Here is a 17,658-nt window from a genome sequence, read left to right as displayed (position 1 = left end):
GTTCTTTACCATCAGTGCCAAAGGAAAGTTACCACCAAGGGCAAAGTGATTCTATTTGTTTTTAAATATTGTGCCTGCCAGGAAACAGAATAACAAAGATCAAGTCATAAGCCCGGTAAACATTACTAAAGATTCAACCCTACTAGGTTCAACCCCTTATTAGGTACCCAGTGTGAAACCCAATTGCATTTATATTAGACCTGTTTAAAGAAAACTGTGTGAACTGTGAACAAAAGAGTGGGTTTAGCGTGGTTTAGGCAAACAAACCTGGGGTAGTAGGGGAATCATTGGGTGTCAGCAAATCTCCTTTCAGGTCCCCTTTCAATGCAAAACTGGTATCTTGCCTTCAAAATTCTTAAAACTTGATCAAAATTTTAATCGTAAATAGGCTCACAATAGTGTCCATACAGCTCTAAGTTGCCTGGCCCTTGGACCCCACTGTTTGGCCTTTACTGACCCCTAGACAAAAGTATTAGGAATTGCACAAAGTAGCATAACAGGGTCCACATTGCACAAAGTAGCATAACACTTATGCCCCTTTTCATCAAATCATGGCCATCACTTGGAACAGAAAAAGCGTCCGTTCCAACCTTGTATCAGTTTTACACTAGCCTCAACCTAGGTAAACTAGCAAAGTGTATAAAGGGTTATGGTGAATAGATGCAAGAGGACTTCTGCCTTTGTCACGGTAAGTTCAGTTAAGTTAAAAACTCCCCTACAGCACTTAAGATGATGTAACATAGGACTGGTTATCCTTTTCTGATAAAAATTATTTGACACAGTATGATGAATTACATCCAAATTCTAGAACAGGGTATCAAAATTAAGAAAATCTAAAAAAAAATATGTGAAATATTGAGTAAATTTTGGCATTGGGTATCATACTTTTGGCACAGTTACAAGGTATGCTTCTGAAAGTTTTTTATAGGACAGGGTCAGGGTGCAAAAAGGTTTATGCACACATACGCCTGTCATTTTCCTAGTCAAATGTCCCCCCCCCCCCCCGCCCTGGGACCAGGCATAAAGCAAATTAGGAACAATATTTTCCTTACCTTTATCCTACAGAATTTGGAATTTTATTTCTAATAACCCTTTAACTCATATTTTAAAAGGTCCAATTCTTGAAAGTTAAAAGGTCTTTGATCCAATTCTTGTTATTGAAAAAATGGATGATAGCTTTTCATTTGGGTTGCAGCACTTTACTTTCATTTGGGAAAACTTTTTAAAAAAAGAGAAGTTGACACAGAGATCAAAACCAGCAGTTGATCAAAATCTAGCCTATATTTCAAGATAAAATGAAATATAAATTTTCATAGATATAACATAATTCAACTTATTAAAATTATTCTGGCTGTGCCTCACCTAATTGTTTTCAACATTCTCTTGTCCAAGGATTTTTGCATTAAAATTTCTTGGGTTAAGGCCTACTTGAGCAAGAAAGTACTACAAATTTTCTGAAACTAAATAGAAGCATCAATCCATTAGAAAACTAAACAGACTTAAATTTATAAGCCGAAATTACAATAGCATCCTAGTCCTGCTTTATACACTCAAAAGTTTTGTGATAAAAATACAAACAAACGTTCCAGTTTTGGCTCATTTAGTCAAACACAAACTCAAGTGTCTAAGAAATCTTACCTTTCCCCAAAATTGCTGGGAAAATAAGATAACTAATTCTATTTGTTCCATTATATGTTTGGAAAGATCAGTGATGTTTGACCAGTGAGTTATCAAAGTGAGGATAGATAAATCAGTGAGCTATCAAACTATTTGCTGTCCATTGCCTTTTCTCTTGCGATAACTGAATCATCAAACTTGATAAGAAAGGTTGTCCCTTTATGCCAGTGAACAGATACCTTGGCTTGCTAAAAAGACAGAAATTTAGAACTAAGAAGAAGGTATACATATTGTAGCCATATAAGTTTGCATCAAGAAATATAGATCATAATCTGCAGCCAAGGATGAGATCATAAATTAGTATATGCTGAGCAAAAATTGATCATGCTTATGACCCGATAATTGATAACTCATTTTCAAGATGATCATGATGATGACAATCAGGTTAATAAATAAACATTGTTAATAAATAAGGTTTGGAATCTTTCAATACTCACAAAACCAGCACCACAAAGAATAGATTCAATTATTCCAGCCACAAATGCTGCACAGTTGAGGCTTCCTGCAGAATTAGGTACAATTAATGTAAGTTTGAGAGGTTTCTAGCATACAAAGTGAATCATTTACAACTTTCAGGTCACATTGTTCTGTAGTAAGGTTTTGACAAAATAGCATATTGCCTACAGGACAACATAAAATGATCAGGTTGAAAAACTTGCACTCTGTCACATTTAGATGCATATTTAATGGCTCAACCTCCCGCTGATCTCTCTTCAACAACATCAAAAAATTCTTGTTGCTTATTGGCAAAATAAAAAATATATTCCACTAAAATCTTATTATCTCCCACTTGCTGCTGACACCTTAAATCTCAGAATTTGCAGCAATGCAAAAGGCAAAATCTCACATGTGGTCTGATCTATCTAACACCTTGCTAAGGAATATAACAATGAATAGAAATAAAAAAAGAACCATCCCTAGCACAGTTCTGCTTTTGAGTCTTCACAAACTGCATATTTGTAAAAGTACAATAAGTTGGCATTACCCTTGTCCTTTGGTACTGAAATGAATTTGTTGACTAAAGGTTCCTTCTCAATTATGTAATCTAGTGTGTATTAAGAAGAATCAAAACATATAAAACTTGCCAATTTATTCAACCAATACTATTTAAAATTGCTCTTTGTTATCAGACATTTCATACAATTATTTCCTTGGATACAGCTTAATTCCAATAGCAAAATCTAATCCTGTATCACAGCTAATTTCTTTGTAAATAAATGTAATAATTTGTCAAAACCTGAAGTCAATTGTAGTTGACAAACATCTGCTATGCAAGGTGGTTAGGGTTGCAGGCTACAGATCCAAGGGTCTGGGGACTGAGTCTCTGCCATGACCAAACTTCTACTCAGAAAGAGGGGCCTTATCAGCTCTCTCCAATTCCAGGTGCAGGAGGCACGGGGTAAGGACACATTGAGTGGAAGGACCAGGACACTGCTTGATAAGCATTGCTTCTCAGAGGCCTTAAAACTATCATTGGATGCTAGGCAGAAACAAATACAAATAGAAATGCTATCAAGCAGCCAATTAGAAGCCTGAGTCAACAAAAGATCATCAACAAATATGAAAAGATACAAGTTGCTTCATCATCATTTGCATGTTCCAGTTTATCTGCCTCTTTTCCAAAGAGAGACTGAAAAGAACATATGCATTTGTTGATGATGGTTGTTAAATTACAACTATTACAATTCAAATTTCTGAGAGCCCAAAATACCATGATCAGTCTCATTAGTCAATTGAGAAAAAATGTAGCTTAGGAGAATTGTAATCTGAAAATCTTTTTTATTTTAAATGGCAATTCAAAAACTGAACAGTACAATTACATTTATCCTTTAACAATTTGAAGTTTTCTTGAATTCAAAAAGCAGAAAGGTTTTGAAAATTTGAATCTGAATGAAGAAGTTAATTTTCATTGAAGGGATAGATTTATTAACTTACAAAAAATAAAATGCTGAAACTGATGTTGTCAGTCAACAAAGAAGGAAATACCAAAAGAAAATTACCTTCCAAATGTTTGAATGAATAAATAACAGCATCTTTTGTATTTTGATCTCCCTTTTAAATCCCCTCTCCCTTTGAACATGAACATCAGCTATTCTTTGTCCAACATGGTGGCCAAACTCAGAAAGTCTGTTGGAGTAAAACAGGGTGTACATTCTCTGGTTCTGATGCAAACAAAGTCCCTTGTTTGTTAAAGTATTGCATTGCAACTCAAACCTCTGGATTGAATAAATATTTGGTCCTGTGTAGATGTAGATCCAGATGTATAAGATGGGTAAAGATATAGAAGGGAAAACAACTTTTAAATAGGCATTTCCTCTAGCAACATTATCAGAAAGATCTTCATTGTTAAAGGAATTAAAATTTACTAAAATATGATGCATGAACTCACTTATCTTGAAGCTCTGTCACTGTTAGTACTCTTCCTTGGCAATACTGCACAATTTCAGAGAACAGCAAGGCAAAGGAGGTAATATTTATCTGCAAAATATTGTGTTAAGAGTCAATGGTTAGAGAACGGTCTTAGGTAAGTATCTGGTAAAGTAAATACATATTCATCTCTACATACTAACTACCTAAAAGATTTAGAATGTGCTCTTCAAGAAGATGATTTTGTCAATGGTTCATGGTCATTATGATGATTCTCAAGATGGCACAAAAGATGCAATATTTGGAAATGAGCAAAAACTACCTAGATGATCTGATAGCATAAAACATTTAAAATGTATGTTAAGAGTGCAGTGGATAAACTGAAGGTTGAAAACACACCTCAGACCTTCCTTTGCTCAATGGTCTGTCAAGGATGTTTAATTTGGAAGACATTCTTCAAACGGCATAAATTCTAAAAAGAATAGACTCAATAAAAGATTGGTTGGAAAATGTGTTGTCTTTAATCAAAATCTTTGGCATTAAAGGTGGCTCTACAATAACTGTGAAATTATTGAAAGTAGAACTGGTTATCACAGCCACCTCATCAAGTACAATGTAAAACTCCATGTAAAATAGATTGATTTTCAAATTGTTTCTTAGTCAAATTAGACTCTGCCAAATTTGTAATTTTTTATGGTTGATTGGGTGTCTAAAAATAAACTTTCAGCTGTGCAAATGCGCATTCTAATATTTTTTAGTAGCACAAGACTGACTCTAAAATGCCCTGTCAACCTCGTTTACAAATTAACACAAAGCAAGCACACCCACCAATGACAATATCTGTTGGCTCTTTACAATCCTACTCAGGTCCCTACCAAGATCATACTGGTATGAAACATGTTATGAAATAAACATATTATGTTATTGGAAGGTATTATTAATCAAATAATTGAAAGGTAGGGAGAAGTTGCTTGAATAAACATGTAAAGATTAAAAATCTTACTTACCTTGTGAATTATAATTAAAATTCAATTACAATGCATGTTGGATTGGATGGAATATTATGCACTGTTCTTGCCTTCCTAGTTTCCTCCTTCTTGCTGTAAAAATGATTTTCCTTAACTAAGTTTCCACCTTTGATAATATCCTAGCTTCACCATTAAGAGGCTGCACCCTTGTGGAGGGTAAAGTCCATCCCTAGAAACTGACCTGTGCATCAGAATAAAAAACTTTTCTGTTCTTGTGCTGTTGTCTCCTGTCTGCAGAAAAATTATCAGAATGGCAATGAATACAGGGTGAGTGCACTTTTTGCGATATTTTTTCAGCTATGGTCAATTTTGCCATTTTTGAGAAAATGGCTTTGAAAAAAGCCAGTATGGATTCCATGGCAGCTGCACTGCACTCCCGAGAAATTTTTGTAGAATAACCGGCTGCACCAGTGGTGGCGCCAGAGAGGGGAGAAGGGGGCTACAGCCCCCCGTCAGAGCTGCTTAGCCCACCGGTTGGAAGATATACGAAGAAAATCTATAACTTTGTCTGAGCAAGATTTTGCTAACGTTTGTAAAGTTTTTTAGAAAAAGAAGGAGTAATGGATACAGTTACGGAAATCCCATTGACAGATTTGACATTTTTGGTGTTTACTCAGCAAACTTGGCGGCAGTGGCAGAGCCACGGGGGGAATGAGGGGGACCAGGCCCCCCCACATTTTCAGAAAGTTGGTCCTTGAGATTCTTGCAAACCTGATGAGAAAACTTCAGGGGGGGGGGGGGGGTATGTACGTTATCTAGATCGTCACATGTAAATGACATTTCTTGGGAGACAACAGGTGTTTCCTCCAGAAGAAAATGTTTCAAACAGGGGGAAAAGGCGTGGTCCAAAAGGGCGTTGTCCCTGACACACCTTTTGTCCCCCCCCCCCACTTATGCCAGGCTGGAGCTGACACTGCTTGGTGGTGGCATCAATTAAAAAATCCATGATAGTCGATGGTATATTTGATAGTTTTTATTTTCATTTCAATTTGATCCTCTTCATTCCTTGGCACTTTAATATTTTAACTGTTAAATGGCAAACTGAAACCAATGAGAACCAAACTCCACATTACAATGTTTCAGGGTTGCATGCACGAATGACGAGAATAGTGCTCTACCTGCGGATATTAACTCTAAGAATAAGGTTGTATTGCAAAGGTAGAAAAAATTGCTCCAATGAGACATTTTCCCACGAACTTGAATCATAAAATTTCGAAAAATTTCCCCGCCTACTGGGGCAACTTGCATGTACTTATTTATTGCAACACCAACATCTGCAAGCTAGCAAAGACTTAACCTACCTAAGTAACAATGCTGTCTGTTCTGTTTAATGATTGAATGACGTCTTTTTTCTTACCCAGAAAAGTTTAATCACGGAATCACGGAAAAATTCTTTCAAAATCAATCTGTCTTTTGTCTTTTAGGAACATTTTGTTCCATATTCTTTGTAGTCATTTTCTTGCAATTGTTTCAATATATATATTTCTTTCAATTGTTTCATTATCATTTTTTACTATTATTTCCATTGTATAAACGGATTCCTATAATTAGGCTTTAAATGGATTAATTCCATTCTTAAAATGGAATTCCTTTCTTTATGAGGTTCCCTAGATATTGAGGCTGTTAGACAAATAGTCTCCTTGTCCCCCTCTCAGTGACCCTGTTTTAGATCATCCTCATTATGGTCTTATAGGATGATCTTGTTTTTGGCCTTTTTAAAAGTTATTTTTTAAATTATCTCTTTACTTTGCAAACCTTTAGGAATTAGGATAATGGTAGCGATGGTAGTGGTAGGTAAGCATAGTTCAACTCTCAATTATGAATTTCCCTGAGATGTAAAATTTTTGTAAACAGGATAAGTGCCGGGAAGTTATGCACACACTCAAGAATCACTGAGAAATTTGATGCACCCTCAAATGTGCACACATATCACAAATGCACTCTTGCACTCCCGGATAACAGCTTGTGCACTCCCGAGATCTTGTCAAAAAATTCCATGAAATCCAGACTGGCCTCCATCCATTCAAAAGGATTGCGTTTCCACCATCCAAAAAAGTATAGTGTCAGTGTGATTCTTGTTACGTATGATGCACAACCCAAAGATTGGGAATTGGGGGATAGAATAAAAAACATTTCCTTTCCAGCATTAGAAACAAAACTCTCCCCCAAAGAAAACATCCTTCTTGGTCTTGCAGATCAAAACTGAAAACTAAAACATATGATTCAGCTATCAGACAGCATTTATTGGAAAACCCAGATTGTGCAAAAAGCTGTAATGGCCACATGTTGGGGGTTAATGGTAGAGCCCGATCATTGCTCAATCTAGCAGTTTTGGAATCTATCTAGATCAACAAGGAAAAGTGGCCATTGTTTAAACAGACAGCAGACAAGGACTCCTGGTAACATTTTAATTAGGCAAGCGGCATTGATTGGGCAACCTCAACAGTCATGTGCTCGGTTTCTGATTGGCCTATTTCGATCTACAACTGGGAATATATATATCATAGAGCTTTTAATCATTGTTCTGATGTTTTATACTCTGAAGAGTGTTAGGCAAAAAGCTTAAATTCAACTTGTACCTCAGCTTGGACTGATATTACAATTCCTTTTATTTGTTACTGTTTACTTTATATTCTAAAACGTTTGCTTTTTTCAATATTGTTACAATATTGTGATTTTCCAAAAAAGTTAAGATTTTCTTAAAACATTTCTACATTTTTTCAAAAAGGTAAAGAATCCTCCCCCAGCCCTCCATTTTAGTTTTGAAGCTTTTTGAATTGCTCTCAGATAATGTGGCTGCAACATTATTATATATAATTTTCTGTAGTGTAGCCAGAGTGTAAAGGCAAGTTGGGTGAGGGGAAAAAGGTGGTCCACGCCATTTCGAACACCAGAAAAACTCCTTTTTCAGAAAGATTTTTTGACATTTTAGGGGCATTCGTCCCTCTTGCCTCCCAATACATATTTCATAAGTTTTTTACAGACGTTTTTTTCTGCAGAAAATAATGTTTATTTATTTCTTATTGATCACTACATTTTATAGATATAATTTGACACTCATCTGATCTTCATTTTCAGTAAATAAAACTTTTCTTTCAGAAAACTTGCTGGCAGAACAGCTTTTATAAGTGGAGCAAGTCGTGGTATTGGCAAGGCAATAGCTGTGAAGTTGGCAAGAGATGGTGCAAACATAATTATTGCTGCAAAAACAGCTGAACCTCACCCAAAACTGCCTGGTACAATTTATACTGCAGCAAAAGAGAGTAAGTGAATTCCAATCAAAGAGTACAGAACATTTTGATGCCCTTCAAATGTTTAAGTAATTGCAGTCTTATTGGTTGTCATACTAATAAAATTGCCATCAAATATTAGCCAGTTACCTAAAATAGCCAAATATAAAACAGAAAAGAACAAAAATGTTAATTATATGCATGACTGTACTGTCAGATCAATCAGTTACCCCAAAAACATGTATAATATTGCAATTTCTTTGCAGTTGAAGAAGCAGGAGGAAGTTGCCTTCCTTGTGTTGTTGATATCAGAGAGGAAGAATCTGTACTGAAAGCTGTTGAAGAAGGTGTAAAAAAATTTGGAGGCATTGATATTCTTGTCAACAATGCAAGTGCAATTAGTTTAACAGGCACTCTACAAACCCCAATGAAAAGGTTTGCTCAAAGTTTTTTTTACCTATAATTTTACCCTGAGCATCTCTTTTTCAAGTTCCAACTTGTGCAAACAAAGGATATTTTTATTGTACTTTCTGAAGACAGAAAATACTTTGACGTTTGATTAGAGATACCTGTAAATAAAGGTCAGAAAGGTGAGAGATTGTATATGTTTTCATAATGCAAATTTTTGTCATGTATATTTTACTGTGTCTATTGTATAAACATTCTATCTGATTTTTTATGCAATGTCTAAAAATCAGAAAGGATGATACCTGTAAAGACATTACAGCCCCAATTACACAATACCATATTCATCTCAAACTGATTACTTGACATTGTATTCATTCCAATAACATAACACTGGATTGCTTTCAAACAGCATTTTGACTTCAGGTACATTACACCCCTCTGCTTTGAATAGTGAAGGCAAAAATGCATTGTTTTAGATGGCTACCCAACAACTAAACTCAATATTTGCTTATAGATGACAAATATGTTTGCTCAAGATAATGTCTACAGAATATTTTCACAAGCAAAATTTTGAGCAAAGGAAACATTGTAACTGACAAATTGTTTATGATCAGGATAGCCTCATAAAAAAGTGCCTTTCAAAAAGTACTTTCATTGACTTTGTCACAAGGTATTGATTTTTAGAAATTTTCTTATGTGATACCTATCTTCACATTTTTAGTTTATTCAACCTGAATACCACATCATAGCTCCTCCATTAAATATTAGTTGAGCCCTGGAAATTTTATCCAAATTTTAATGCTCTAATGATATATTATTCATCTGTTTTAGATATGATTTAATGAATAGTATAAATGCAAGAGGAACATACCTATGGTAATTTTTGACCTTCACTTTACTGAATATTATCTTTGATTTTCATGCTAATTAGATTTTAAAGATTTAACTCACAGTCTACTCCTTAACGATGAAGTTGAATCTATTCTCTTTATCGCCCATTTTCCTTTCATTTGTATGGTCTAGTAGGCAAACCCACAATGCAGGAGTATAAGAGACATTGGATAAGGCTGAACACAGATTATCAGTTTATCAGTTCTTATATTACATATTTTACCTATAAAAACTTAAGAATCATGTATCTTTTAACATAATGTTAAAGTAACAGGTTTTGCTGTCAATCAAATTAATGATGTTTTCAAAAATTGATTTCTAAATATATATAATATATAACTTTTAAATCAAATTTGGTAGGCAGAGGCTAAATTGAATTAAGCATCTGAAAATTTGAGTTTTCATCATGATTTTTAGCAATGTTATTTCTCAAAGCATCATTATGTTAAAATGATTTTCCAAGAACTTGTGGACAATGTTGGATATTATAGCACAATAAGATGCATTATATTTTGGTAGTTCACAGGCATGCCTACCATATCTGAAGAAAGGAAAAAACCCACACATTTTGAATATATCACCACCTTTGAATTTGAATCCAATGTGGTTCAAATCTCATGTAGGTATGTAATAACTACAATTTGATAGTTCCTGCAGCATTTTCATTTCAGTATAGTCATCCGCTCTACTTAAAGTGCCTGTGACATGATTTTTTTTATTCTCTTAATTGAAGCATTGCACTGCTCTTATAGTAGATCTGAACTTTTTTTTAAATAAAAGCGTTTTGATATTGAAATTAAGCAAAATAGTGCGGCCTAGCCAAGTCGCTTTATCGTCATTCGCCGTTCTCTTGTGACGTCATCGGAGGAACTCGTTATTGTAATAATGCAAGCGCTACCTTTAAAAATCTCATCCTCGCTGCCACTACTTTCTCTGGAAATATCGCTCATCTCGGACCTGTTAGTTTTCCCTCATTGACTACGATACAAAAACTCGAAGGAGGAGGCGATTGGGTCCCTCTCGTGACGTCACTGCCTACTCATTCTGAAAACCAAGATGGCGAATTTTGGCGTAGAAGATCGCCAATAACTCCTTCATTTCTCACGAAACGTAAAAACTAACCCCAGAAATGAAAATAACAGGCCTTTTTACATAAGAATAGATATAAAAACCCAAAAGTACGAAAATCATGTCACAGGCACTTTAAGCATTTTGAAAATTTAAGAATCAAAATATTTCCCATCTTAAGTGTATATTCATACTTTTTATAAATAATATTTAACAAGTTAAACAAAAATTTTAGTATTAATACCATGTTAAGAACACAAATAATGTTTCTGTCATTCAAATCTTTTTGCATTGGTGAAGTAGGTGGATCTATTGAAACTATAACACATGGGAGACATCACTATTTGCACTTAGGCTTTCAAGGATATATGCTTTCACTCTTTTTATACATTTTTGAATTTATTATGATTGTACTTCTTTGTAGGATACTGAACTTGTATTCTAAACTTTCAATTTTTGAGCTTGGTTTTTTGACAAAAAAGGTATTTTGATGATGTCCTCAGAAGAAGATCATGATATATTCTATCCTTTTAGCATATACAATGGCTAAATATGGTATGTCTATGTGTGTCCTTGGAATGGCTGAAGAGTTCAAACCAGATGGTATTGCTGTCAATGCATTATGGCCACGTACAGGTGAGAAGATAAGTGATAATAATGTGATACGTAAAAAACTTGTTGTAAGAGAATAAAATACAATTGCTTATGAGCATATTCTGAATAAAAAAGTTTGAGGTGTAAATGCACTGGCCAGAAGAGATTCACTGATAGAAATTTGATGTGAAATATTCACATTTTGCTATTTACCCATTTGCCAAGGAAAAACACAAAAGGTCGATAAAATTGAGTGTAATTTGTTTATTATCTTGCCTGACTGACTGATTATAAAAATTCTTTTTGTGAATTACTCGCCATAAAAATGGAATAATTTGCTTCGCAGCTGTAGCAACTGCAGCAATGGAAATGCTTGGAGGCAAGGAAGCACTGATACAGTCAAGGAAACCAGAAATCATGTCTGATGCTGCTTATGTTATATTGACAAGTGACAGCAAGTCAAGAACTGGTGGATTTTTGCTTGATGATGAAGTTTTGAGGGGGGTTGGAGTTACTGATCTGGACTGTTATGCTTATGATCCAAGTATGTTGATTTCTAGTCTATTCTTGGAAAGGTTTTGAGATATGATGGCTATGTAAATACCTTTAGAATGGGTTGTAGCTTTACTATGTTACTTTGATGTTTAATATTCTAATAGTTGATTCTATATTTCATACCTGAACCCATCATTAAATGGTGGGTATGAATGATTTTGAGACTATTTCCCTTTTAACTATTATATATTGCACAGTATCAGTAGAGGAAACTTTATATAAGTTATCTGTTTTTTAGTATATGGATGGCTTGAAATCAAAATTAGAATGTTGGCTGAAAACTCTAGGCACTGAATCACAGGAATCTCATGAAGGGGTCTGCATTAATAAATGGTCATTAAGGACTTGAAAAAACAGTTTATCTATTTCTTTTAAAGAAGCTGAACTGCTTCCTGACTTCTTCCTTGATGATGCGAGTACAGAACAAAAAGAAGAGTTTATGAAAGATATGAAGAAAAGGCAAGGAAGGCCAGAAAGTTCAGCTGATTCTAGTAGTGGTGACCAAGTCGGGTATGTTTTTGAGAAGATTAAAGGTCTTGTAAGTGATGATTTGGTTCAAAGTGTGAATGGTGTATTCCAGTTCAAGCTAAAAGGAGACAAAGAAGCAGAATGGTACTTGGATTTAAAGAATGGCTCAGGTATAGTTGTTTTTTTGGAAGCAGGTTGTGAAACTTGTAAAATCTAAATAAGATACTATAAATCCTCCAATGAACGCCCCCTTCTTTTAAACCCTCCCTCCAATAAACAGCCCTCCCCTTAATTAGTCGTAAATATGAAATAAACGCTTCCCTCTTTTAAACGCCTACCTCTAATAAACTCCCCTTCCCAAAGAGAGTCTGCTGCATTGAATAAGGAGTTCGGATTGCGTTGTAACATCATCACCAAATGGTTGGATTAGCGAACAACTTACGATACAGTGGTGTAAAGAGGTTGTTGGGTTGTTTTTTTCATAAGAGACTTCATGTATGGGATACATTTAAAGCTCATCTAACAGAATAAGTCAAATGCACTTTAAAGGGAATGAAAGTCAAAAGTGCATTGGTTCCAGGTGGCTGCACAAAATACATTCAGATCCCTGATGTATGTATATTGGAACAAACCCTTTAAAGGGTATATTGCAGAGATGTATGAAGAGTGGTTAGCACATCGCATACACCAGTATACTGAAGCAGGAAACATGAAGCCAGCACCAAAGAGCATTGTTGTTCAATGTATTTTACAAGCTTGGCAAATGATAAAAAAAGATCTTTTCATTGAGGCATTCCAAGGGTGCGAAGTTAATTTGAAGACAGATGGCAGTGAAGACCGTAAGATCCATTGTTTTAAGGAAAATCAACTGTGCTCCACTGAGGGAGCCCTTTCTTTTAAGAGATAAAACTTTGTTGCTCCATGACAAGGAGCTAGATGTCAACCCATTCATTATGGAGCCAGCAGATTCAGATATTGAAGATGCAAATCAGCCGTTCAATCTCCTCAAGGAAGATGAAGACGAGGATGATTGTTATTTGTGTTTAATTGTTATCTGTTATTTGTGTTTAATATGATGAAAGTACTTCTGTTTAACATGATGAAAGAGATTTTTTAATTTTTGAAATAAACGCCTCCTTCTAATAAACGCCCCCATCAAAAGTAAAAAACTAAATAAACGCCCTGGCATTAATTGGAGGATTTACGGTATCCACCATGCTAAGCCTCAATGATACATAATTATGTTTTTAGTTTTAGTGCAATTAAGTGTCTTAAGTGATGATTTCATAGATAATCATGCTCAGGAGTGTTTTAATCAAGATGGTAATGAAATATCTCTATATCTAAATGTGGGAATTCAGTTACAAACTAGCAGAAAATATCCACATAAACACAGGCTCATTACCTATCAATCGCCTGTAATCTGGTCTTGTTTTTAAAATGCATAAAACAACTGTAATCTTTAACAGTTTAAGCTCTATGCTAGATAGTTTAGACTTTAAAATTACAATTATATTAACATGGTTCAAATAATATGTCTTTTATGTTACATCTTCAGGGTCTGTTGGTGAAGGAGGTGCACCAGAAGGGGCAAATGTGACAATGGAATTGAAAACTGAAGACTTTATTAAAATGTTTAATGGAGAATTGAACCCTGCCCAAGCTTTTATGGGAGGAAAACTGAAAATTGGAGGTGACATGATGATGGCAATGAAACTGGAAAAGCTAATGAAGAAGTTTAAGTCAAAGCTGTAACAGTTTTAACATTGTGTGAAGAAAGCTACAAGAGTTGACGCTTTTCAAAATGCTCAAACAAAGAGTTATAATGACAGTCTTGTTTCACAAAAATAATTTTGAATTTATAATTCATGCATTAAAATGTATAAAATTTTTCAGAAAGCAAAGAAGAACAATTAAACTTTTTAATTCTGTTTGCAAAACATTCTCAATTTTTTCAAAAATTAGTTCAGTTGGATAACTTTAATGTTAAATTTCTCAAATTTAGAAACTTTCTGCATATGTCAGAGTTTATGTATATCAGACATTTTTTCCTAAGTGAAGCCCCTGCAAAAATTTAACCCTCACTGTGGTCATAACAGTTTTGTGTTGGTGATAAATGGATTTAGTTGATTCAAAGCTAATCCAAGTAAATATTATTAAGTCATTAACCATGCTGCAGAGAAAAAATACTAAGGAAACTGAAAACATCTGTTGAGTTGCTTCATATTATGTTCATGAGAAAAATTCGTTTGTACGAGAAGATACAATTCACAAATGCATATACATTTCATGATATGGACCTTTTTAAGAAGCAAGAACAGGTTAATTTACACAAACTATTTTTTGTTAAACATAGATTTATTTAAAGGTTGACAGGATCACACAGACTACCGCAAATGTGGTGTAAGATTTCTAGAGCAGCCTTTTTATCTCAGTTTTTTGTTAGATGGACACTTTATAATAACAGCTGTCTAAGTATTGTTATTTGGTTGGTCAATTCACATTTCTTTCAATATAATATTGTCAGAAAAGGACCTTCCCGTATTAAAAGCAGAGTGAAATGCCTCAAATGGTGACATTGCAAATAAAATAGCTGCTTATGTTAGGGTGAAAAGGACCAGTGATTTTACCCTTTCTGTTTTGTATTCAAAAACGTAACATCATTGTAGTTTATGTGACAAAGCTTTTTTTGGAATAGAAACTTTTGGAAACTTCAGCCGGTACATACTTCTTAGCAGCAGAAATCAGGTCTCCTGAAAGGTGGGACAAGTACCATGATTTTTCAAGTTTTTTTTAATTTATCAATATTTTCAAAACAAAAAAATATGTTTAACAACATTTTTCAGATAGGTTTCCGAAAATCCCAACCCCACCACTTCTACTTAGTGCATAGAATGCAGTAAAAGAGAAAACAAATATGTTTAAGTGAACCAGAAGCTTTTAAGAACCTTGTTTTTAATTGATGATAGGGAAGGGCAACTTAAATGGTGGTCTTTCCTTGTTGTTCAAATAGGCATGAAGTTTTGGTCTGTTTTGAAACTCTTCGTAGAATCTTTTCAGCTTTGGAAACTTTTCCAGTACATTCACAGATTTACCTCTAGCTCCACTAACTGCATTCTCAAAGGCATAATTTTTCTCAATCATATTGAAAACAAGAAAATCCACCCATGTCAATCTTTCACTTGCAAATGTCAGTTCCTTTCCACTTTCATCAAGAACTGGAGCAATCTTTTCAAAAAAGGTAAGCCAGGTGGGTAGTGTTGTGTCCAGATATTCATCAATCTTCTCAACTCTGAAATCATCCTTATTATAAACCAATTTTGACAACCTCTGTGTAATGTCCTCTGAAAGATTAATTGGTCCATTTATTACAATGAATGATTTCTTTCAATACTTTGTAATTTAAGCTTCTTGGTATATTAGACATATTTGTATACTTATTTGACCTGGTCATATGGTCTCCAACATGAAAGAAACAGATGCTCACTTTTCTATTATGTGGTAGTATAATTTTTAAACACTCAAGGTAGCCATGTACATTTCAATTGATTGACCCTTGAAAGTATTAAGTTACAGATCATGCATTTGCCAGCAAATGAGCCTTTTCACTGCCAGATATTTTCATTAAATAACTTTAGATTTGTTTCAGGTGGGAATTTTTTATCATTTGTGCAAATATTTCAAAGCTGATTGGCTTAAATAACACATTGATCTTCTCAAACAAAATTGGTAGAGATTAAAGATCAAGACTCAATAGAAATAGTAGGACTGAGTGCTACTTTTTTATTCCAAATAGATTTGCTCCATGTCTTAGCAAATCAAAAAATACAATTTATTATTATTGCTGAAGTACAATTTGTCAGAAAAAAAGATAAGGGGTAAATCAGAATTCAATCGGGCTTAGCAGTAGCCACCATCTCAGTGTAAAGTCATTGATATGAAAACATGTCTGCATGAAACCTTAATAGGGAAGTGCTTGACTGAATTTTCCTGTTCAATTGAAAGGTTTGTGAGAAGTTTCTTGAAATTCTTTTAAATGTGGAATGCAAACAATCAAGCCTGTTAAGAGTCTTAAGGATTGTAATTGGGTAAGTTGCTTAAAATGTCTTCTCCTCACTTTCTACGTTTTGTACCAGCCAGAAGAAAACCACAGCCTGATAGTAAACAAAACCTCAAAAGATCAAGTCCTGATTAATATTAAAAATTTATCAAACCAAAGAGTGGTTTAAGATCTTTTAGAATTTATCTGATCTTACCAAGGCCAAGTGCAATTTGCTCACACCAGTGTAAATCTGCACAGTCACAATCATAGCCAACTGAGCGACCCAGGTAGTGAAGAATTGCTTTTGGGAGAGAAATCACTGTCTATAATCACAGAGCAAATAAAACATTGGTATGGTGTCACCAGGGATTGGTGCATAATTCAAATATTTAAATGGATAATTTAAGCAATTAATATTGATGAATCTATTAGAAGTCAAAATATATATCTGGTCCTTTAACTCGATCTGGATAACAGAACTTTTCATATATCAAGACTTTTAAAAATTCATCTTTCAAAAAGCAAATGCAAATGCTGCTGCTCAAATTATGTGTTGTTTTAAAAAATTCCAGGCAAAAGCAAAAAAACTAGCAATGCAATTAGCAATAAAGTCATGTCATGAATGCCTTGAAAATTCAGCACTATAAACTTCATAAATTAGAATTGCAGGTGCCAAATATTATGGCTCAATTTTTTGAAATCTATGCGTTGATATTTACCTATTGACTGAACAAGATGATGTCCCCCACTTGTTGTCACTGCAGGCACTAAAACATAAAAGACAGGGAATTGAAAAAACTGTTTAAAATTTAAAGACGATCTACTTGTAAAGGGAGAAAGAAACGACGTTGCTAACGACTAGATCTCTACAACATAAATAGGAATGGAATGGGACTGGAGTTATAAAGGTCTGTAAAAAAAATCTCAAGGATCTGGATAAAGATGTGTTTTAATTAAATGATTGCTTGCACCTTGTCCAAACGTATATATCCCATTACTAACTCCAGCTTCTTTTGCTTCTGGCCACGATTCTTTTGTAAATTTAGTCTCTGACCATAGTACTTCCGCATTGGCCATCAACATTCGAATAGCTTCACCCCGCCCCCTACCTGCAAAGTAATGAAGGGTGACATTTTCAACAGACGGTATTGGGTTACAGCCTGGCTTTCTGTGAATTATTTCACTAATTTTCTGCAATGCAAATTCTGTCTTTCCACTGTATATGATAGCGACGGTAACACAGATTAATGCAACAAGAACGTTCTCGGCAACAGGCGGCGCCATTTTTCCACGTGTGTAAAGCTTGGAAACGAGATTTGGTCACTTTTGA

At 34.5% G+C, this 17,658-nt stretch overlaps 3 protein-coding genes across 3 annotated transcripts; 1 reads left to right on the top strand and 2 right to left on the bottom strand.

The window, feature by feature from the left end:
- Positions 1-1,262: 1,262 nt before the first annotated feature.
- On the bottom strand, positions 1,263-5,178 carry LOC135694414 (trafficking protein particle complex subunit 5). Its single transcript, XM_065213156.2, has 8 exons — positions 5,052-5,178; positions 4,444-4,516; positions 4,067-4,155; positions 3,678-3,804; positions 3,250-3,307; positions 2,663-2,722; positions 2,115-2,179; positions 1,263-1,865 (listed from the first exon to the last, which is right to left on the bottom strand). Exons 2-8 carry the CDS (start codon positions 4,495-4,497, stop codon positions 1,767-1,769), a joined length of 552 nt encoding a protein of 183 aa, XP_065069228.1. The 5' UTR covers positions 4,498-4,516; positions 5,052-5,178; the 3' UTR covers positions 1,263-1,766.
- An 11-nt stretch (positions 5,179-5,189) lies between these two features.
- Positions 5,190-14,204, top strand: LOC135694410 (hydroxysteroid dehydrogenase-like protein 2). Its single transcript, XM_065213151.2, has 9 exons — positions 5,190-5,339; positions 8,172-8,335; positions 8,569-8,737; positions 9,542-9,586; positions 10,121-10,224; positions 11,204-11,305; positions 11,610-11,807; positions 12,196-12,456; positions 13,845-14,204. The coding sequence occupies exons 1-9, from the start codon at positions 5,323-5,325 to the stop codon at positions 14,039-14,041; spliced, it is 1,257 nt and encodes a 418-aa protein (XP_065069223.1). The 5' UTR covers positions 5,190-5,322; the 3' UTR covers positions 14,042-14,204.
- Positions 12,199-17,644, bottom strand: LOC135694413 (glutathione S-transferase P). The gene is made up of 4 exons (XM_065213155.2): positions 17,300-17,644; positions 17,048-17,095; positions 16,543-16,629; positions 12,199-15,630 (listed from the first exon to the last, which is right to left on the bottom strand). The coding sequence occupies exons 1-4, from the start codon at positions 17,610-17,612 to the stop codon at positions 15,242-15,244; spliced, it is 837 nt and encodes a 278-aa protein (XP_065069227.2). The 5' UTR covers positions 17,613-17,644; the 3' UTR covers positions 12,199-15,241.
- Positions 17,645-17,658: the final 14 nt, after the last annotated feature.

This window comes from Rhopilema esculentum, chromosome 8, assembly GCF_057945365.1.
Source record: "Rhopilema esculentum isolate cy_ngs chromosome 8, ASM5794536v1, whole genome shotgun sequence".
NCBI classification, from domain to species: Eukaryota; Metazoa; Cnidaria; class Scyphozoa; order Rhizostomeae; family Rhizostomatidae; genus Rhopilema; species Rhopilema esculentum.
The sequence above is the reverse complement of the archived record's forward strand: the minus strand, read 5'-3'. Positions and strand labels throughout refer to the sequence as shown.

What these genes read in the sequence shown, in the direction of transcription:
- LOC135694414 (XM_065213156.2), bottom strand. Translation starts at nt 4,497, where the DNA reads ATGTCTTCCAAATTAAACATCCTTGACAGACCATTGAGCAAAGGAAGG. An exon ending in GTGACAGAGCTTCAAGATAA is followed by an intron (nt 3,805 to 4,066) that starts GTGAGTTCATGC and finishes TTACTCCAACAG; the next exon opens with ACTTTCTGAGTTTGGCCACC. An exon ending in TTCTTTGTGGTGCTGGTTTT is followed by an intron (nt 1,866 to 2,114) that starts GTGAGTATTGAA and finishes CTGTCTTTTTAG; the next exon opens with CAAGCCAAGGTATCTGTTCA.
- LOC135694410 (XM_065213151.2), top strand. An exon ending in TTATACTGCAGCAAAAGAGA is followed by an intron (nt 8,336 to 8,568) that starts GTAAGTGAATTC and finishes ATTTCTTTGCAG; the next exon opens with TTGAAGAAGCAGGAGGAAGT. An exon ending in CTGTTATGCTTATGATCCAA is followed by an intron (nt 11,808 to 12,195) that starts GTATGTTGATTT and finishes TTTCTTTTAAAG; the next exon opens with AAGCTGAACTGCTTCCTGAC.
- LOC135694413 (XM_065213155.2), bottom strand. Translation starts at nt 17,612, where the DNA reads ATGGCGCCGCCTGTTGCCGAGAACGTTCTTGTTGCATTAATCTGTGTT. An exon ending in TCATCTTGTTCAGTCAATAG is followed by an intron (nt 16,630 to 17,047) that starts GTAAATATCAAC and finishes CTCTCCCAAAAG; the next exon opens with CAATTCTTCACTACCTGGGT. An exon ending in GCAAATTGCACTTGGCCTTG is followed by an intron (nt 15,631 to 16,542) that starts GTAAGATCAGAT and finishes TTAATCTTTCAG; the next exon opens with AGGACATTACACAGAGGTTG.